The following is a 23,425-nucleotide window of genomic DNA, read 5'->3' as shown; positions in this document are numbered from 1 at the left end:
GGAGGGACTCCGGGAAGATCATCTAGAAAGACTTCTGGAAACTCTTTTACTACTAGGACTGACTAAATAGGAGGTATCTCAACACTAGAGTCATTAACTTGGACTAAGTGATAGACACACCCCTTGGAGACTAACTTTCTTGTCTTAAGGTACGAAATGAAACCGCCCTTAGGCACTGCTGAGCTGCTTTTTCACTCAAAGACTGGCTCATTTGGAAACTGAAACTTGACAACTCGAGTTCTACAATCAACTGAGGCATAATAGGCATGAAGCCAGTCCATACCAAGAATGACATCAAAATCTACCATGTCTAACTCAACTAAATCAACCCTACTTGTTCTTTGGACATCTCGCATGAAATGACCATTCTGTCCACATTTGAAACAACCAGTGGAACCCTCACGACATGCACCTTAGTGGTTCCTACCACACTTAGCGTAGGCAGGAGGCTTACTACCCCCCTTACGCCATACTACCCTGAGAATAAGCGGGTTTGGCTTTGAAATTCTCACTATTGTACTCATTTTTGTTTTTAGGTGCAAGTGCACTAACAGATGATGGAACAGGTCCCTTTTGTTTCTGTTGGAAGGATGACCGGCTGGCATTACTCTTCTGCTGCCCGAACTCATTCCCTGTCTTAGCTCTCTTATTTTTAAACTCTTCTCTATCCCATAGATTCTCTTCCTTAACCTGCTGCATATAGACCATCAACCTTGATATATCCATGTCCCTGATCAGCATCGCTGCCCTGCCCTATTTTCTTGATAGACGAGACAACCCAACAACAAACAGACTTATTCTACTCCCCATATCCACAACCATCTCCAGAGCATAACAGGATAGTTGGGTGAACTTCAACCCATACTCGTGAACGCTCAAAGAATCCTACTTAAGTGTGAGGAACTCTCGTACCTTATCCTCTTTCAGTTCTCGAGGAAAGAAACGCCCCAAGAAAGCCTCTTCAAAACAATCCCAACTCACATGTGGTGAATCCTCAACTCAGTTCTTCTTTCATCGATCGAACCAATTCCTAGCGAAACCCTTCATTTGGTACGTAGTTAATTCCACTCTCTCAGTATCAACAACATGCATAACATCAAACACATTTTGCTGCTCCTCAATAAAGTTCTCTGGATCCTCAGTAGTGCTTGAACCAGTGAAACTTGGAGGGTTCATCCTCAAGAACTCACGAATCCTTGAAGTGCCAGCCTCTTCTTATTGAGCTCCTCTTTGTTGCCCAACCGATTAGTCATAACTTGACTTAGCACCCTAATCGATTCTCTGAACTCAACATTGGTAACCTCTCCTTGGGGTTGTACTTCAGGTGCATTAGGTACCCCTTGCTCCTCAACATTACGCCTAGAAGGACGTCCTCTAACAACTCTTCGTGGAGGCATGATTATCTGAAAACACGTGCAAACACGAATTAGGGAGAAACTTTTTAGAGATCAAACTCTAACGCACCAAATGAGTGTGAAAGAAGTGAGAAATTTTCACAAGTGTTGCAGCCTCCTAATTATAGATGTGGCGTGATTCACACCGATAACTAGGACTCTACAGACACAACTTCATAGAATCCCTACAACTCTTGAACTTTGTGCTCTGATACCAAGTTTGTCATGCCCCGAGCCTACACCCTGGTGGGACTGGCACTCGAGAACCATTGTTGGCCCCAAGCGAACCCTTGGCCGGGCTTACTTACTAAGTGGAAGACTTAGACATATGAAAGAAAATCCAAATACAAGATAACTTAACATGTCTCAAAACTCAATTCTTAATGTTTTAAGAAAATAAACATTTAACTTAGCCAAAGTGGAAACTCAAATATGAACATAAGCCAATAACAAGATAATGACGAATGAACTACCATCTGACGGACTATCTATGAAGCCTCTAAAACAACTGAGATGGATGTCGGTACAAGACCCACGACATCCTAATGAACTGATAATAATACTAAAAGCAATAAAAGTGATTCCCCGAAAAGTAATGAGGCTTACCACAAGACTCTGAAATGCTCAACTGGATCAATGATGCGCTGGATGCCGATCCTAGTTACCTGTATCTACATCATAAAAGGATGCAGGCCAAATGACATCAGTACATAGAATGTACGAGTATGCGATGGGAATTCTAAAATAAGACATAAACTTGAAAGAAATCTGAGGAACTTACCTGGCTTAACTCATCTCAACATAACTGAACTCATTTTAATATAAAGAAGTTTAAAACAAGTGCAATATAAAGAAAAGTTGTTTAAAACATGATGTCAACTTGTGTGTATACAAATATACATAGTACTCTAAAATGTATTTAAAAATACAATAAATTGTGTATATAAGAATACAATTTCTTTTGTGGGAGTTTCTCTAACCGACAACCATCACGTAAGAGCTATTGTGATGATACAACATTTTGCGTCACGCTGCCAAGGCCGTCCTATACCTTGCCGAGGGTATAGAACCTGAACTACTAAGTGGATCAACTAGTCTATGCTAAAAAACACTAAGGAAATCATCTAAAAAGTATGATCATTTTTAACCCATGATGGCTACATAGTTTATGGGGGTTGTGAGTTGTCTGAACTCTCCCCCATATCGGTGCTCAATACTACTCTAAAAAATATGATACTAGCTCTTATGTTTTATAAATATACTTTTTTCTGTGATTTGAGATAATTGCTCAAAAACTTAGCTCAAAGGCTATATTGGAAATCAAAGTTTCCTCTCTTGCTTCATTTAGAAAGCGATTACTCTTTTCTGAAAACTAGCTCAAAGGCTCTTTGAAAATCTCAGTTTCTGTTCTTATTTAAATGTGAAAACATTTTAAACTCTTTGGGAATAGATAATCCCCATATACTTCTTTGAAGAAATGAACTTCAAATCTTTACTCTTTAGTCTTTACTCAACTTGATATTTAAGTCTTAAAACAAAGTTAAAAGCATTTGCAAAAGACTTTTTGAAAAGACTCTAAGAACTTCCTATACTTGGCTCTTAACTTTTCTTGAATTTGAATTATGGATTCAAGGTTAGGATTCATGTTTCTGGATGATTTCTAGATGTTTAGAAGTCATTTAGAGAAGTTACAATCAATAGAAAGTGTTAGTACACTTTAGAAGGACTTAAATAGGCTAAGCGACGAAAACTGGTGAAAAATGACGATTTGGGCGCATCCCGGGCGTGCCGCGCCAGCCCCAACTTACTGGGACTCCTTTCTGGCGCACTGCAGGTGCGCCGCCCCAGCCACTCTGGCGCTATGGGAAAGCGACGCACCTAGTCCTCCCCAGGTGCATCTGACGAATTTTTCAACTTTTTTTTTATCCTATATCATTTTAAATCGATTCCTTTTCTCAATACTTTCTTAGATTCCGATACCCAAAACAATGTACACTAGAATCTAACTCTAAAAAACTCTTAACATCACTAAAACGTCTCAAGAAAACCCATCAATCACATGTAAGTTCAAGAATGAAAACAATTCAAGAATACAACTCAAGAACATCAAATTCTAACTCTTTTAGGACAAAAATTGTTGAATTAAACATGTTTGGCGTGTGGGTGAATAGACCCAATGCTATGTGATCTCACATTCCTCATAGGGATCACCCCTTGACGAATTCCACAAGCAATTCCTTACGAAGATGTTGAAACTTGAACTTTCTTCTCCTTTCTCCTCTTTTCTCTTTTCTCCAAGCCCTAATGTAGATTTCCTTTTTTTTCTAAACTAACCAAATTCAGTTTTGACCCTTAATAAATTCATTAAAACGAATTAAATAAATTGGGTAAGGAAAAGGCCAAACTACCCTTTAAAAATCCGGATTGGACATTTCCTTATTTGAACAACACAATTTCCAATGGGCATAACTCACTAATATGAACTTGGAATTGCGTAAACTTGGCGGAGTTGGAAAAATTAATCCAAGACGTTTCCTACGATATCTGGAAGAACACCTAATTCATCTTGATCTAGGAGTTATGGTCGTTTGAAGTTGACCAAAAATCCAACTTAACATACTTAACAAAATTTCCAGATTTTTATATTATTTCCAAAAATGACTATTTTCACTTTTTAACATCTTTCTAGTTCTTTTTTAGTTACGGGGTTTTACATGCTTACTCACACATTACTCTGAGGATGTTGATTGTATAACTACAATTTTTTTCATACATCATTGATCACTATTCCCAATTTATGTGGACCCTTACATGATCACATGACTTGTTTGAACTTATTTAATTGAATAAATTTTAATAATTTAATTTATTATTAGTTAATAATTCTCCTTTATATATTATACTAGTTATGATCTATATATATGTATCATATTCTAGCAGGTGTAGTATAAATCATTTTTGGATCATGATATCAATCCGTATATACCTTACTAATGATGGAGTGTAGATGTCGTTGGTAAAACATAAATCAAGCACATGTGTTTGCAACAAAACTTTAAACAAATGAAAAATAAATAAACCACACAAATAAAATTTGAAGAAATATAATTTTATTGATAAATATGCGGGTACAATTCTATTTCTCCCTTGAGTCTATTCTCCTAAGATTTATCCATGATTCGAGGACCGTTAGTGGCGTATTTCTCGAATTAGGATGATTTAGATTTGACCTCTATATGAATATTCCATGACTTTTGTGGAATATTTGAGATCTTGATCTTTAAAAATACCCAAGATTTTATGGTATATTTTGAGATGCCTTTCAAAGGAATTTAGTACCCTCTTTATATAGGCATAAACCAGGGTTTAAGGTTGAGTAGCCTCCAAGAATTCCAATTGAAACTGAACACATCTTCTAGAGTCCCATTTCGAATTGAACACGTCTTGTAGAGTCTGCAAAATTTCAATGTCTACAAATGCCCCCTACTTCAAGGCTTGTCGGAGTGTAGACTCGATGAAACTCAAAGACGAGGCTTGAAGTACTCATTCTTCCACGATTACAGCTTCAGATTTTCAGATTTGATTTAAGAGAGAAGAGATGAAGGGTAATTTAATCCCACTGGGCGTGCCAATTTGTTTGCAATAAATTTTAAGCAAATGGAAAATAAATAAACCTTATAAATAAAATCTGAAGAAACATAACTTTATTGATAAATATGCGGGTACAATTCTGTTCCTCCCTTGATTCTACTCTCCTAAGATTTATCCATGATTGAGGGCCGTTAGTGGCGTATTTCTCGAACTTGGATGATTTAGATTTGACCTCTATATGAATATTCCATGACTTTTGTGGAATATTCGATATCTTGATCTTTAAAAATACCCAAGAGTTTATGGGATATTTTGAGATGTCTTTCAAGGGAATTTAGTACCCTTTTTATGTAGGCATAAACTAGGGTTTAGGGTTGAGTAACTTCCAAGAATTCTAATTGAAACTGGACACATCTTCTAGAGTCCCAATTCGAATTGAACACGTCTTGTAGAGTCCACAAAATTTCAATGTCTACAACATGAAAGGGTATCGATCGTTCTAATGATATATATATTTTGATCAACAGTGACAATAGTCATATATCCAACTTTTACAACGACAATAAAGTATAAATTTCTACTCTTTTAACGATAACATTTGATTTTTTTGGTATAAAAGGGAGGCTTCATGAACTTTTTCATCTTATTCTATTTTAAACAACTTAAATATATATATATTTTTACAATGTCTCAAGCATCTCAAATATCCAATGCAAAATGTGTTACCGTTATGATAATCGAGCTATGTTTTGGATGTCACATATCGATAGAAATCCAGGTCGAAAATTCTTTAATTGTGTAGTTGGGGCATGCCTTTTTTTTAAGTGGATTGAAAATGATTAATCAACTAGCAACCCATCAAAATTGAGTTCGGAACTTGAGACAACAAATTTTCAAGGCGTTACCAAATAAAAATATTAGAAAGATTTTGAAACTCTGAAGAAAATAGAGATTTGCTATTGACATTCAAAGAAGAAGAAGAGCACATGGATCACTTAAAATGGTGCTAAAAGTCACCAAAATAGATAGGTATCAACTAAAATAAAGGTTGATTTTGACCGAAGAGAAAGAGAAATACCTAAAAATAACACTGTATGGTTTGTTGTTGGTGTTTGCTTTTTGAAAAGGTGTAAAAAGGATGTAGTAGTACTGAATAATAAAGTATTTCTCACAAATTGCTACACTATTATATCTTTTATTCATGATTAGCAATTTAATAAATCAAAAGTTACGACAACCTATTGATAAAATAAAGTCCTTCTCATATGGTAAGACAATGCATTCTAAAAAATTATACATACAATTTAAAGTCAATAATCGACAACAATATAAAAAATCATACGATGAAGAAAATTTTCATAATAAATCATAAGAACTTTCATAATAAAATAGGTTGAATTGTTTGTTAAAACAACCATCCATCCAACAAAATAACATTTACATAATCCACAAAGAAAATAAACTATTTCAAAAACCAACCTTTTCAAAAGCCAACTGTCTTAAAACACCAACAATCACAAATGTCTTACTCATCACCACCAACCTCACCATTGAGTTCCATAACAATACCTATCACGATAACTGAATTTTCATCACTGCCTTCTTCTTTATTTTTTCTTTTTTCCCTCTTCTGCCACATTAGTGGCCAAACCTTCTTCTTCGCTTGTTATTTTTTATTATTCATTTTCTTCTTCTTCTGCTTCCTTCTAATTTTCTTTTTCTTCTTCTTTCTTTTCTTCCAGCTTCTCCTATTCTTTTTCTTCTTAATTCTCTTCCATATCCTCCTCCTCTTGTTCTTTCTATTCTTCTCCACTTGTTATTTTTTCCTTATCATTTTCTTCTTCTTTCTTCTCTTCCTCTTCTACATCCTGCTCATTTTATTTTTTCTTGTTTCTTCTTCTCTTCTACCACTTCATCAACTTCGTCTGCAAGGTATTCATTATCGATTATTAGTAATGCAATGTTTTCATCAACATAAATTATTGTAAGATTGTCATCAACTATTGGAAAGCTTTCATCGATTGTTGGTGTTGAAAGATCTTTATCAACTCCTGCAAAATCAGTGACTAAGCCTTTATATCAATAAATTATTTTACATTAATAATATATAAATTAGTCTATCTTTCTTTTTCTTGTTCTTTTCAGTTCTCTTCAATTTGTCATCTCGTACATATGTAATAACTTTCATCATTGTTTGCTCGAGGGATGCAACACACTCACACAAATTTTTATTATTAGAAGTACATAGTATATTTTTATTGTCCACTCGAACATAATTCTCATTAGGTTGGTCAGGATTGTGATCATCCAAATATTCATTTTCCGTGTTCTCTACTTTTGAAGTGAGGACAATAACACCTTTCAAATTGGTCTTTCAGGGATCGAGGATCATGTCATTCACTTCGTCCGTATATGACTTAAATGATGTCATGTAATTTATTTTCATCTCACGATTAGTAGGTGTAAGGTATTGATTTACAAACTACAATAAAAAGAGGAAAATATAAATATTGCACAACATTCACTAGTTTAAAAATATTTCTAGATAATAATAAATAAGTTTATACCTTCATACTTTTTCTTTGTACCTAAATGAATAACCTTCAATTATTTTATCGCTCTTTGCCATGTGCCATCTAAGTAACAAGGAATGGGCAAAGGAGAATCCAAGGACTTCTTGGTAAACTTTTCAAGATGAGGAAAAGTCTTATATATTCAAACCTGAAATTAATAGAAGAGCAAATAAATAAATAGAGGCTATAAAATATAACAGAAATATATAAGAGTTTATCAATAATCAATACATGATTGATAATAAGTACCAGAAATGCTCAGAAAAAGCCATATAGAGCATACGATGCATTCCCACTTTCATGATACACTTCACTCTACTTCTTCGAATTGATTTTCTTCTTCAAATACGTCAATGTTTAATTAAAAGACTCTTTCTCCACGGATAATCTTGAAGAAATATAAATGATCCACCATATTGATGTGGTTTGAGTCCACAATCTTAGATCGATCATGGACAAGCAACATCGCGTGGACGAACTAAACCAAAGATCACTTCAACTTTTGCTCCTTATTCAATTTGGTATTCTTATCAAACTCATCAACTTTGTATCGATGAGGTTCTTATTGTTGGTCATCTTGTGATGAAAATTATGATCTTTTCAAAAGATTGTAAAAAATGTAAAATATCCATTTTTCTTTAATATTTGGCATATTTTAAAGATTTCTCTCTCTCTATTCTCTATTTATTCTCCCTAATCTTTTCTCCCTTTTCAAATTTCAGAATTTTGCTCTCTTTTTTGTTTTAATTGCTCTTGCTAAATTCATGAATTATAATAGGAGACTTGTTTGCCTATGTGGGACTCCTCCAATTCTAAAAATTTCATGGACAAATGACAATCCCGGACGTAGATTTCTCGGTTGTAGACACTATGGGGTATGTATTGTTTCATATTTTTTTGCTTTTTATTTGCCAAGTTCGTATTATGTAATTTTTTAACTTTGATTTTATAAAATGCAGTCCTCATTTCGAAATCCTTGTAAGTTTTTCTATTGGTATGATCCAGAATTTCCTAGTCAGGCGAATACTGTGATTTTGGGTCTGTTGAAGAAGACCAACAAACAAGAAAAATAGTTGAAGTGTAGAAGGATGTTGAAACTGATTTTGGGCATTAGTTTGATATGAAATGTGATATTGTTCTTTTATTTAGTGTGTCGTTGAAATTTTTTTTTGTGAATGCAATTGTTATTAACGCAAGGTCTTTTGGTTCTAGGGTTCTCATTTTGTGGATTAGTTTGGTTTGGTGTTTTAGTGATGTATGCTTCTGCTGATTAAAGCTATATATATATATATATATCTTTGTGTATGTTCAATTAACTTGTCCTTTTTTCATAAAACTACAGTTACATGTAATTGGTAATATGATAACAAAATACGAAATAATAACATAAAGGCATAACATAACTAGTGCTTTCTTGATCATCAAACACAAACATCATAGTGTTTCATTGTTTCAACCAACAACCACAATAACTTAAGTTTACCACCAAAACAAAAAACAGTCACTACTTTAAGTTTGGTTGAACAACCACACAAGCACCAAAACACAAAATAGATACTACTTTAAGTTTGGTTGAACAACCACACAAGCACAAAATACAACCACACAACTAAGAAGTTTTCTTTGAGGTTGATTTTCCCTTGGCTTGTGCCCTTGTTTGAATTCCAGCAGGTTTAGATCTGGTTTGAATATGACGCATAACATTTTGGACTTGAAGTTCTCTTTGAGTCATGGCCTGTTTGCCTTTCCACTTCAGTCCCTTGGTAGGTTTAAAACCAATATCACCTGTCACATGCGCAGAACTCACCACACCAGTATTAACCCTCCTACTGCTAGACAATCCTTGCTGCAATATTAACAACACAGTTATTTTGGGTCTCACATTTAAAAATATAATTTTGACAGTTTTATAAGAAACTTACATTAATACATGTATATCCAGTATCAGCAACAAATACACCTTGTCCAACTACTTTAGGCCTCTTCTTTTAACCACTTCCTGCACCTCTTCTTGTACCAGTCTTGTTGCTGCTTGCTCTTTCTTATTGACCTCTACCCCTCTTTTTCCCAGTGGTGGACTAATGTGAGTAGAAAAAGAATACAACAATAGACTAAATTAATAAGTAACCTAATCTAATTTATAAAAGCAAATTAATGTGAATGTACCTCTTGAGTGGGGGTTGGTGTAGACTTAGGTTTAGGATTTTTTGGACAATTTCTGTTGTTATGATTTGCTCCTTTGCAAATTGAACATGTCATTTGTTTTATTAAAAAATATAATTTAAACTGGTTTAAGAGTCGCCACTTAATTTTTAAAGTAAAATTAAGAAAACTGTTGTTTTCAAAAGACTAAAACAGAAGATCTAATGAAAACTTAAAGGGGGTTCGGGGTTCTTATTAGCATTTCGAGAAGGGTTTGAAGGCACCCGAAATGCCCGCTAATACGCGGTTATCCGATAATTAATTAGTTGGCTAAGATAATTTAATTTAACTTAACTTAACTTGCAAAATTGAACTATTTTATAGTTAGAACTATTTTAAAGAGGAAATGTTTAAATATTATCTAAGTGAGCTATCTTGCAAAATTATTTCTTTAAATCTTGTTAAAACATGACTGGTTTAGTTAATTTATTTATTTTTTTAAAGAAAAATGGACGTCTTTTGGGAATTTAAATTTTTGATCTTAAGATTAATGGCAAATATTAACAAGTAAATAAACATGATAAAACAAAGAGCTAGGGAAAGGGATTTGGCCCAATCTAATTTTCCTGTCCGCCTGGGCCAGTACTTGAGCTTATTTTCGTTTCGGGATTTTTGCCACCTTTGTACCTGTCTTAGACTATATTGAAACTTTTTTTCCTTTGGGCCTAAGGCCCCATCTTCCACCTTGTTGTGGACAGCGAACAGGGACAGAACGAGCAGAGGCGACTTCACCACTACGCAATTTCGAACACAAACCAGCGGTTAAAAAATATGGGTAGGAATATTGAACCCAAATACTCGAAGCAAGTATTTACTCTGTTTTTCCTTGACGTGTAGTTAGTTTTGTATTTTAAACACAGTTACTCAAACATTTCTTTGTATTTTTTGCTAAATAAAACTCCAACCACCCTACAATGACCAACAAGGGACTATTTATATCCGGGGAATTATGGTTCACTATTTTAGGGGAAGAAATAGTGAAAAACGAATAGGAACCAGGGCTAATTCGGAATTCCCCACAAATTCCCAAATTCAAAATCTTTACCAGGACCAGAGAACAGCTGGGTTTTGTATGAGATTTCGTCCAAAATCCCAAAAAATTCAAATGAGGAGCAGCGTGGATGACTTCAATTCATCCTGATCTCCCTTGTGCTTGACGTGTCGCCATCTCGTAGCCACAAGGGTGATTGGACACGGCTGGCAAGACTGGAACGGGTTGGTGAGGGCAGACGCTTTCTTTTTCCGTGAATTTCACCGCTCGACTGCTGCTGCTGCTTTGACGTTTCTGGTCTTTGCTGAAGAAGAAGGAGAACACCGGTAGGGTCGTTATTGTTGTGTATACGTATGTATTGAGTTGATGGGTTTTGGTATTGTTGGGTCTTTTTTGGGAATAAGAGAATGGGTCGGGTCGAGGGTAATGGGCTTGGTCGATTGGAATGGAGAGTGGGATGTTGTAATGTTTTTAGCATTTGGGTCACTGTTTTCTGTTGGGGCATTTGGTATTGATGTTGTATGTTGTAACAAGTCTGGTTGGGTTTTGGAATTGAGAGCGGGTCGGGTATTTGAGAACAAGTGAGCCTGGAATAGGCAAAAATAAATAAATAAATAAATAAAAATTATACTGAATTTAGTGGTCCTGAAAAGGAAGCAAAGAATATAGTCAGTTTAAAAATAGCCGCACGAATTATATTTTAGCCAAATTGGTGCAATTAAACGAATTCGGCCTAAAAATAAGATGAATTATATTAATTAATTAACGAGCTTCTTAATCTTAACGAAACAAAATAATTAACTTACTTATAAACTAATTATTTCAAAAAAAAAATATAAACTATTATATAATTAAACTAATTAACCAAATATTTAAGTAAAACTAAAAGCTTTTCGAAATGATTTTCGAATATCTATAAAATGTACTAATTACATAAAACACATATATTATTCAAAAATTATAAAAAGTGATAATTATTTAAAATAACTTGCAAACTATTTTTGAAATTTTATAAAACTAATTATTTTAAATCGTTTAAAAATTGAAACTCGGTGATTAATCTATATTGTGGAGGTCCAAAATTGGGTGTCAACATCATTACTGTCCCTATTCTTGGCAACTTCCCAGCTTTTCTCACTTCACCAATTTCTCTTCTTCTATTCTTTGGTGGCCTACCAGTCATTTGCCTTGCCTCAGGTGGTTCAACCATTAGGTTTCTGCTTTCAGGCCACATTTCCATGTTTGGGACTGGTTGAATGAAATGAGAATACGTCTTCAGATATGTCTCTTTTCTATACCACCTTGAAATTTCTTGTGATGCATCCATGTTCAAGTGGTTCATTGCTGCTATACCATGTGCACATGGGATACCTTTTAATTCCCAAGATCTGCAACTACATTTCTGTTGACCCAAGTTCACAGTATGCTTGTATACCCCTTCTAACATTTCAAATCCATCATCACCATTCCATTAATGTTGCACTGCATTGATCTTGTTACATTGGTATTGAATACCATCATTGCCATTGGAGATATTCCATCTGTCCATGTTTCAGCAAATGCTCTTGACTTACTCACCCTACTCATCACCTTAACTCTAATTTCTTCCAACATAGTTACAATAGTCTTGTTCCTAGGTCCCAAGATCCAAGCATTGAAACTCTCTGCCATGTTGTTATCTATACTATCACATTTTTAAAAAGTTTGGAAAAAAACTTTGCACCATTTCTCCTTATTGTATTTGATAAGGTTTCATCTATACCTTTTTCCAACTTGGATAGGGCATTTATATTGTACTTAAATTGTGCCTCAAATGTTGATCTAGCACAAGCCCAAAATTTCTTCCTTCTCTATGCCTCTAAAGTTTTGTGACCAATTTGCTAATATGTGTCTGGCACACATTCTGTGCTCACATTCTGGAAATAGTTCATCTACAGCAGCTATTAGCCCTTGTAGTTGCAAAGCAAAATAATAAAGATAGTTAAATTTTGATCAAATTAAATTAAAGATAAAAAAAATATCAGTTACCTTTTGCATATCACTAATGATAGTGAGCTGGGAACCATCTCCTAGATTAAAAGCATTTTGCAAAATGGTCATGAACCATTTTCATGTCAACTTGCTTTCAGTACCAATTACTGCCCATGCTATTGGATACATTTGGTTGTTTGCATCCTTAGCAACAACTACCAAAAGTTGACCCTTACAAATTCCTTTTAGAAAACACCCATCCAGCCCTATACATCTTCTGCATCCTTGTTGGAAACTCTTTTTCATAGCATCAAAACATATATAAAATGAATGAAACTGTTTCATCTCATTTTCTAATTCTGAATCTTTAAGCTTCACTACACAAGTGCTACCAGGATTTGTTTGGAGTAACACATCCATGTAGTCTAGGATTCTGTTAAATTTGCCACATGATCCCCCATAATTTCCTTTAAAATAATTTTTCTTGTTTTTAAACAAACTGCCTTGCCTATATGAACATTCAACTCTTTCCTCACCAAATCTTGTATTTCCCACCCTTTTATACTAGGTTGAGAAATAATCCTATCTTTCAAATACTTACATAAAAATTTTGAATTACACAAAATATTATTGGTGGTCCTGGTACATCTGTGCCTTGGGTTGTATGTCTTGATAGTGAAGTTCTCACTCCTCCCTTCCTTGCTTGCATACAACAGCCATGGACAACCACTTTTACCTTGACTCTTATTCTAGTACTCTTATTCAAATACTTGTCTAACTCAACTCTTTTTTTTATATAGCATATTTTGTAACTGCCTCTCTAAATTCCTTTACTTTCAAATACCAAACCACACTGCCATATTACAACATCACAAGTAGAATCATATATCACTCTATTACTCTTCTTTCTTCCCCTTAAACCCCCTCCTTCAAGTTCATCATCAGAAACAGGTTCTTCTTCATCACTTTGAAAACTATCACAATCAGAACTGTCATAGTATGGCTCATTCTCTGTTAGCTTACCATTGAAATTTTTTTTGCCTTTATCAATGTCCTCATACCCTTCATCAAGTCCAACTTCACCTAAAAACCCTTTTGTTTTTTCCTTCTTCTTTCTCCTCCTACTTTCTTTAAACTTTCTCACATCTTCCTTAACAATCCTCAACTCCTCATGCACATCACTTCCATAGTCAATATTTTGGTCAGAACAAATAAAATCATTGTCTATGTCTTCCTCTGCATTTTTTGGGCACTTGGTTCAACTTCTTCTTGAATAGAAGGTTCAGTTCCTTGTTGGACAGTATGTTCACCTTCTTCTTCAGTATCAGTCTAATCTATTGAAGAATAATCATCATCAGTTTCTTGTTGGACCCTTGCAACCCCATCATTCTTAACTCTTTCACTAGATGGAAAGGAAAAAGAGGAACCTAACCCTAGATCTGGTTTTTTTGGCTGTGCAGTTAAAGAACCATCAGATTCCCCATGTGCATTAAAAGACTCAACCACTTGATTTAAAGATTGACTAATTTGACCTTCACTGGGACCCACATCCTCCAGAATAGTGTCATCACACACATAAATATCTATTGTGTCCCCATCATGCATAAATAATGTAATGTTACAAATGTCCATGTCATTTTTTAATTCCACCAGATTACCCCCTAGAGACTTAGCATAAGTTTTTCCTAACTTACAAATCCCAAAAGACTTAGCATAATCTGCAAGTTCAAGAATTGACAAATGATCTTCATCCACATTCTCTACATATTCAGTCTTACCTCCAACATATGTTGGACCTACCTCACTCACCAAGATACCCCCCAAATTTGAACCTTAAATTGAGGTACTTAGTAGCCATAGTGTCAACCTATAACCACCAATAACAATCAATATATTTTACAAGGCAACAATAACAAAACATATGCAACAACTACAAAACAGAGGCAACAACACCAAAAAACATACAATAACACCAAAACAGAGGCAACAACACCAAAACAAAAGCAACAATACCAAAAAATATACAATAACACCAAAATAGAGGCAACAACACCAAAACAGAAGCAACACAACCAAATTTAACTCATAAGCATACAATTATACAAGGAAATTATAATAAACAATACAAAAACATAATTGGTACTTAGTAGCCATATTACTCAACATCATACAAATATACATAAGGAAATTACAAAATACCCACCATTTAACAATACCAAAATAGAATATTGAAATAAAAACCCTAGAATCTTAATTTTACTAAAAAGCCCTAATTTTTTGGACTAATTACCAGAAACCCTAATACGCATGCATGCATAACCTGAACGACTTCATAATAATACATTCATTAAGTGAAAATTGTAGTTGAAAACCATAAAACCCCTAATCAGAAACTCAATCGGAAACTATGGCTAAACCCTAGTCAAATTACGGTGAAACCTTAAACGAAAAATAGAGCAAAATATAAATGAAAAAGTAAAGGAAACAAACAATAACACATCATAAGAGTGGATAATCACTTACTTGGTAACAATTTCAGATAAGATCAAAAGAAAATCGATTAATTGACCAAACGCTTCACGAAATCGAGCAAGCCTTCACGTCTAAGAACTGCAACTGACCCAAATCTGAAAAGAGTTCCGTGAAATCTACCCTTTACTCCGTTGATTACACTTCTTAGAGAGACAAAAGTTTTGAAATTTGTCGTCGTCCGTCGATTACACTTCTTACCAAAAAGTTAGAGCTTAGTGAGAGGGTTAGAGATTAGTCCGGAAGTTTTAATTTAGGTGACAAACCTGACATTTAATTATCTAGGTGGCTAATTTTATCTAGGTGTCATGCGCGTGTAGACACGATTGGAGTGATCGGACAATAAAGGTGTACTCGACGGAGGAATAAATAAGTTCGGGGGGTAATTAAAACGGAATTTAGTTTAGGTGTACACCGTATAAAAAGCTTCAAGTTCAAGGGCGTAATGAGTACTTTTGCCAATAATAAAAGGAAGATAAAGTTTTAGGGTCATAAAAGCTTACCCAACAGATTTACCACAAGAAATCTCTTCAAAATCTTCTCCAAGGATTTGCCAAGCTCAAAAATGAAAAATTGGGCTAAAACCCCAAAATTTCCAGGTCAAAACCCCTCTCTGATGCTGCTTTTGCGACCATGGGTTCCCTTAAGCGAACCCCACAAAAGTTGGGGCCTTCGCTTTCGAGAACCAGAGTTCGTTTTCGCAAGCATCGCGATCGAGGCCCATGGTTTACTTAACGAAGCCTGCCTAACATGGGCCGTTTGCTTTCACGACTAAGGTCTCACTTTCTCGAACATCAAGATCGCGAGACACCTTTCGCGAAAGCGAAGCACACAAACATTAGAAAAATCAGAACAACTCTCAAAGCATCGAATGGACCCATGAGATTCGTTTGGAACCCCGTACACACGAACCATATGTGCAAATTGACTATACTCGATGTTCCAAACTCAATGGAAGCATCGAAACACGAATTCAAGGTCTCTGTGACCCAACATTTGTGAAGTCAGAAGAAACTAACACAACACCCAAAAAATCTTAATCAAGCTCGGGGTCTTTCAAAATTCAACCAAGACCTCATTGACGCCTTAAATCATCCTTCGAATCCAACGGAACTCTCGAAATTCCAATTCGAACCTCGACTATTGACTACAGACAACTTAAAGGCTAATAAATTTCAACAAATTTATAACTTAGGATCTCAAATCCTCAAAAAAGACTCTGAATCTGAAACCAACAACTCTCACTAACCAGGTTCCACATTCGGAACTGATGGAATTGATGGAATTCCATTCCGACACTCGAAACTCTCAAAGACAGCGAAAACCACTTTTTAGCAACTTTAGCCTTTCAAATTCAAATCTTACAAAAATTCACAACTTATTCTCAAGGTTCTAAACCAATTTTCAAAACTCAATTCTTGGGGAAGGCAAAACGGTAAATTTACGAAACTTTCCAAAAGTGACCAACCGGGTCATTACATTAAATCCTAGCTATTTCCAAAATAGTTATGAGCATCGGTAATACCTACATAGCTAACACAACATTACTAATACTTGCATAACTCTATCTAGTAACCAAACTACCACTTATTGAACTAGACATTGTAACTAATGCCAGCACAAGCCCAATTTATGTTACTCGCTTTGTTCCAATTTATGTGACATAAATGAAATTTGAAGAATCAAATAAAAAAATTATGATTCGCAAAAAATTTAAGTTATTAATTATTGTAATTTATTTATAATAGCTTTTACATAATTTTCAGATAATATATGTTATTCTTTTTGTCCCAAAATATGTGGCACCGACAGAATTTCGAGTGTCAACCAAATTATTTCTCTTTTTAAGTATTTTGAGATGTCAATTATTGTAATTTATAATATTTTTTACGTCATTTTAAAATAAGATATATTACTCCCTCTATTTCAATTTATGTGACACTGACAATATTTCGAGAGTCAATCAAACTTTTATGTCATTTAAAATTTTAAATTGTTAATTATTGTAATTTATAGTACTTTTTAGTCATTTCAAATAATATATGTTACTTCCCATGTCTCAATTTATGTGGCACAGATAGAATTTCGAAAGTTAATTCAATTTTTTATATATATCTATTAACATTTTAAGTTGCTAATTATTGATTTATAAATTTTTTTAATGTAATTTTTAAATATGTAACAGACTGAAGAAAAATAAGATAAACAAATTAAATTGGAAAAAATATAAAATGGCTAAATTACCCCTGTCTAGTTTCTAGGATGCCGCATGTTGACAACCACCTGCCTACTTCCTAGACTCTTAGGGCCTGTTTGGCCATGTGATATGGTTTTATGATATGGAATCATGATATGGTATCATGATATGAAATCATGAGATGAAATTGAAGGTTTGTTTGGACATGCGATATGGAATTTTTGTGTTGTATATTTTCTCATAAACATAAAAATCCCATAAGTTGTAAAACTATTAAAATAGCCCCAATTGTTTATTCAATCTTATCAAATAAACAAAAAATTATAAAATCGCATAATAAATTATTACAAAGTTATTTGTTCTCCACTTAAGTAATTGTTTCATCTAACTTTAATTTAATAAAAAAAATTGAACATAAATTGTAGTGTACTAGTCTTTAATATAGTCCCCACATAGTACGGACAATTTCCTCACGTTGAACTTGTATTTCTCGATCATGTGACCGACAAGACGAACCAACATTGTTACTTTGAGCCATTTGTTGGTCAATATCCTCCGCAACTATATCTTCATGTTCATAGACCATAAATATTTCATCACTACTTGGTATTCTCGCAAATAATTATGTAACACTGCACAAGCTATAACAATTTTCACTTGTGTATCAATATCATAATGGTTCATGCCTTGTTTCAATATTCTAAATCTATTTTTCCAAGCTCCAAAAGTCCGTTCAATCACATTGCGCAAAGATGAATGCCTATAATTAAATAGTTCTTTGGCATTTTGAGGCTCTCTTTCACTCCCTCGGTAATCTTGCAAAGGATAGCGTAGTCCTTTGTATGGAGCTAAAAATCCTTTTGTGTTTCGGAAACCAGCATCAACAGCATAATATTTATCTACCAAAAAACATTTTATAAAGTATTACTAAAAATATATGTGACGTAAATAAGACAGCTTTGTGTAAATAAATAATATTTATTCTAAGGATGTTAAAGTTACCATGTGGCGGAAATGGAAATTGTGACGTTGGTTCAACAAGTGCATTCTCAAGTATTTTACTATCATGTGCAATACCTTCCCAACCAGCAGCAACAAAGGTAAATCTCATATCAAAATCACAAGCACATAAGACATTTTGTGATGTTCTTCCTTTGCGATTACGATATGCTTGTTGTATAGCTTTAGGAATCTCCCTTTCTATATATGTTCCATCAATCGCAACACAATCATACCAAATAAAAAATACATCAATATTAGTTTAGTGAACATAAAATAAATTGGAAGCGTTATAGAATGCACTTCATAAAAATAATGTTTGTAAGAGTAATAAAAATAGTGCTTCCAAGACAATGCAAAGTCATAAAATAAATATTATCTCTTAAAACAAAGTTGATAGGAAATATGTAACTAAATACTAATAACTTCCACATAAAATATATATGTGCACTTATTAAGGCCATAAAATAAACTTATTAATGTGATTGAAATTTTACCTTAAACCAAGGCCAAAATCGAGTATTATGTCGAATTTTGGAATGTACACCAGTCATATTTTTTGGTTGTATAAACGTTGGTGCCATCTTGCTAATTGCCTCGGCAATTATTTTAACATGCCGGTTAATTGTTTCAAGTGAATGTTGAAAAGTTTCACAATCGTGAGGTGTGAGTTAAAGTGACTATATGTTGGTGAGAATAATAAATTTTATGTCGGTGAGAATAACAAATTTTAAAAAATAATGATGTGATTATAAATTTTATTTACATATGAAACAAATGGTTAGTAGATATAAATGTGGGGTTGTTTTAACAAAATATAAACTCATGGATCAATTGTTGTATTAAAATATCTCAAATCATGATATGAAATCACCATATAATTCCATATCATGGTTTTTGAAGAACACGGTATCACCTCTCGCATGTCCAAACGCTAATTCCATCTCACGATACCATAGTGTCATATGGTATCGCATGGCCAAACGCCTACTTAGATCCAAAGGTAAAAGATAGATATTTATGAGCCATTTTTCATATGTTAAAAGAAATTTTTGTCTCTTTTCTATAAAAAAAAAAAATGAAACGAAAGAGAGTCAAAAAATCCCTAAAGCTAAACAAGCAGAATGTGTGAAGCCAGCCAAGTCGTTGAGGAAATTTTTTAACACACTAAACCATTGTGCTATTTATACCTAATCATGTCAAGGGTGTTCAAATGTAAGTATATATCATATAACATAAGATTTTATCTATATACATAATGTAATTTTTTGGTGACGAGTATTCGCTTGACTACCATAGGAATATTGTAGCTCACCTAGCCCCTCACCTTGACTAGGGAGTTTTAGATTGTGATTTCTACTTCCTTGAGAAATGAGATTTTAACATTAAAGTTTCAAATGTTATTTATATTCCGCAATTTACTTCTTTTATATGGTAAATGAAGAATTTGATTATTCAACACCTTACATAAGTGATTACTAAAATAACATAAGAAAACTGACAAAAACGAAAAAAACATGAGAAGTTATTTTGTTGTTAGAGTATAAATTTTGGTGTTTAGAGGTTTCTTTATATGCAACTTTTGGGAAACACTTTGCCAGCATGACTTCCCCTTGCATTTTTACAGTAAGCAAAGGCTGGCCTTCTCAAACGATCATTGTAAGTGAGATTTATGTCATGTAATTTTATTCCGGTGCACGGATTTGAGGGACTGCAATCAAATTTCATGGCTGCTTGTGTAGATGATGTTCCCTTCACATTCTTGAATGTTACGTCGCTCACCTTCACTCCTGAACTCTGTATTCATGTCAAATGGTTATAACTTGAAGAAATTAAGAAAGCATGGTTCTATTACATTAATTTTCATTTCGACACTTTAGCTCAGACTTGTTCCATTTAGACCTTTCAACATCATAATAAGTGTGCCTTTTACATATTTCTGCTTTCTTGAACATTGTGTCAAATAATAATCAGAAAAATAAATTGAAATGGAAGGAGTACCTGACGAGGGCACACATTATGGGGGCAATAGTTTTGGTCAATGAAAATGGGATTTCCAACATTCCTCATAACAAGGTTTTTAAACATGAGATTTTTTGCAAAGCCACCACTTGGTCTTGCCCATGATTTTATCCTAACCCCATTTTGTGTCTTTGTGAAAACAGAATTTGCTACTGTGATATTTGCTACTCCATCTTCATTTAAACTATGTCCCAAACTTCCAATGCTGCACGTACGACATGATAAATATAAGTCAGAAGTCATAAGTTACGGGCTTACGATGAGTCAAAAGCAAAAGTCAATTCAAACAGGCTCTAAGTACGTACCTAATGCCATGTCCGGGGCCACATCCAACTTTTTCAATCAACATATTCGCGGAGGCAGGGCCAATGGATATACAGTCATCTCCAGTCTTGATAATGCTGCCATAAATAGTAATCCCCCTTGAGTTCTGAACATGAATTCCATCAGTGTTTGGACTTCCACTTGGAGCTGTTATCTTAACATTCTCAACTCTCACATTGCTGCTGTAACCAATTCCTATATGTACTCTTTGACTGTCTAGTGATGTCAAACCCTTTAACAGTACATTGTTACACCACATAAATTGTATCGACTGCAGTATACAAATTTATACACATTACAGTTAGTGATACATTTAAGAGCAGCAGAGCCAGAATTTTCATTATGAAATTTCTTTATATGTTTTTAAAATACTACTCCATAAGAGTTCAATTATTGTGATTCATAATTGTTTTTACGTAATTTTCAAATATATAAATTGAACGTTACATTCATGGAATCAGTTTACTTACCCTAGCTCCTTGTGGACAAGTACCTCCACCTTTTCTACAAGACCAATAACCATGTCCCTTGGCATTAATAGTTCCACCATACACATTAAGTCCACTTACCTTATAAAACATAATCCAAAACTCAGAATTTCCAATTGCATTATAATTCACCGGAGCAACGAGAGTACCATCAATTCGGAACTCAATTCGTCTCTTACAAGGACCATTTAAGTTCAACGTCCTTACCAAATATGTTCCTCGTGGAATATACACGTTAGGCTGGCTAGTAGAGTGACAGGCAGAAGACCAAGCGCGAAGAAACGCGGAGGTTGAATCTGTCCTACCATCTCCCCTTGCCCCAAAACTAACCACGTTGTAAGCTAAACAAGAAGGTATTAGTATATTTAAATAAAAGAAGAGTAAACAAGAAACACTAGTATATTTCATGGTTTTGAAGTTGTACATATATATGTTAAGTGCTTGTTTAGAAGCCGTTATAATGAAAATGAAGATTATGCATGTGTATATTTATAGTTAATCAAATTGTGACCATATGATAATTTTTTTTTTTTTTTGTCCAACATGACAATAGAAAATTTGTGTTTTTAAGATGCTTAGAGTAAGTTGAATGCTAAACCCACGTCACATACTACGGACATGTACGAACGAATGAATTCTTGGGCGGTACATGTGCATGTAATTATTATTTGGAAACACTACATATTACACATACTTCACTATCATATATATTATTATTACTTATTCTTTTAAAATATTATGTATTTTACTACTAATTAAGAGTTTCCTATGTATCTTAGACTTAGATACATATATTTGTGCTACCAGATACACAAAAATAGGGAGAGAGGTAAGCGAGATTCATATGCACCAGATACATGTGAATCACGCTAATACACACTAGATACATGTATATGTATATATCTGGAGTGCTTCACATTTATATGGAATACCATATACATGGGAGAGTAGCGAGCGAGATGAGAGAGAACCGAGGGAGGCGAGCAAGATTTGTATGTACCAGATATATGTGAACCACACTAATACACACTAGATACATATATTTATATATTTCTAAAGTGATTTTCATATATCTGGGATACCAAATACATGGGAGAGTGGTGATCAAGATATGAGAGGGAGGTGAGGGAGGCAAGAGAGATTTGCTATGTATTCTAAATACATGTGAATTCACTTGGATACACTGTATCTAGAACAAATTACACCTAAATTTGACCCATGTATCCGAGATACATGTATCTTGACGTATCTGAAGGCACAAAATCTGGTAAGATATGTATTATTGCAAACTAGAGTTTATCTAAGTAATTAGTTACTAAACTAGTGAAATTTATGTAAGTTCCCTTTATTATTTGAGTGAAATAATATATGGATGTTGTCCCAATTTGTATATCACAGTTCAAATTTCGAAAGTCAATCAAGTCTTTTTATGTATTTTTCAAATAACTTAAAGTTTTTATGTGCAAATTAATAACAGTCTAAGTTTAAAAGTTTGACTCGCAAACTTTAAACTGTGTCATATAAATTGAGACAGAGCAAGTATTACGAATACGAAAAGAAAATTGATAAAAAGAAGAAGGATCATGGGGTTAAATAAGAATTCGTTCAATTTTCAAGATCCATCAAGAACGCAAGAAATGTAGAAGTTGAGTAGAACATCAACATGTGAGTTGCCAGCCTCATATATTTAATTCTATAGCCACTAGTATTAACTAGATTGATCTTTTAATCATAACAAAATATAGAAAATTATAATTGAAAAATAAATGGCTTAGAAGTTTTAATTGTTGGAGGGGGATATTGCTTTGATCCCAATGCCAGTTTGACTTTAGAAACTTGTCTTTCTTTTAAAAAAATAAATATATTAGATAAGTTGTTTGAAAATGTATTCCATACGTCATTCCCCACATCATCTCCATGTTATGATATGTACTATACACCATGTGATAAGTTGGCTTGCTTTTTGTCAAAACATCTTGTTTGCTTCATGTATCTTATCGTAAAAATCAATTTATATGAATAATTCAAATTTGGAGAGTCAATTTCTTTTAATCGTATATTCAGACATAACAATTTAATAACTTTTGAAAAATAATTTACATATTTTATAACTACATAAAAAAATTATATAATAAGTCATAGAA

General features: G+C 33.8%; 2 protein-coding genes across 3 annotated transcripts in view; one reads left to right on the top strand and one right to left on the bottom strand.

Moving 5' to 3' along the window:
* Positions 1-23,425, top strand: part of LOC125823492 (valine--tRNA ligase, chloroplastic/mitochondrial 2) — a 122,023-nt gene that overhangs the window by 91,894 nt on the left and 6,704 nt on the right. The window lies entirely within an intron of this gene.
* LOC125823500 (polygalacturonase-like) lies at positions 20,017-21,707 on the bottom strand. The gene is made up of 4 exons (XM_049502880.1): positions 21,264-21,707; positions 20,775-21,064; positions 20,449-20,674; positions 20,017-20,244 (listed from the first exon to the last, which is right to left on the bottom strand). Exons 1-4 carry the CDS (start codon positions 21,705-21,707, stop codon positions 20,017-20,019), a joined length of 1,188 nt encoding a protein of 395 aa, XP_049358837.1.

The sequence above is a fragment of the Solanum verrucosum genome, unplaced genomic scaffold (assembly GCF_900185275.1).
Source record: "Solanum verrucosum unplaced genomic scaffold, falcon-dt-bn FXZP01000012.1, whole genome shotgun sequence".
In the NCBI taxonomy this organism is placed as follows: Eukaryota; Viridiplantae; Streptophyta; class Magnoliopsida; order Solanales; family Solanaceae; genus Solanum; species Solanum verrucosum.
The sequence above is the reverse complement of the archived record's forward strand: the minus strand, read 5'-3'. Positions and strand labels throughout refer to the sequence as shown.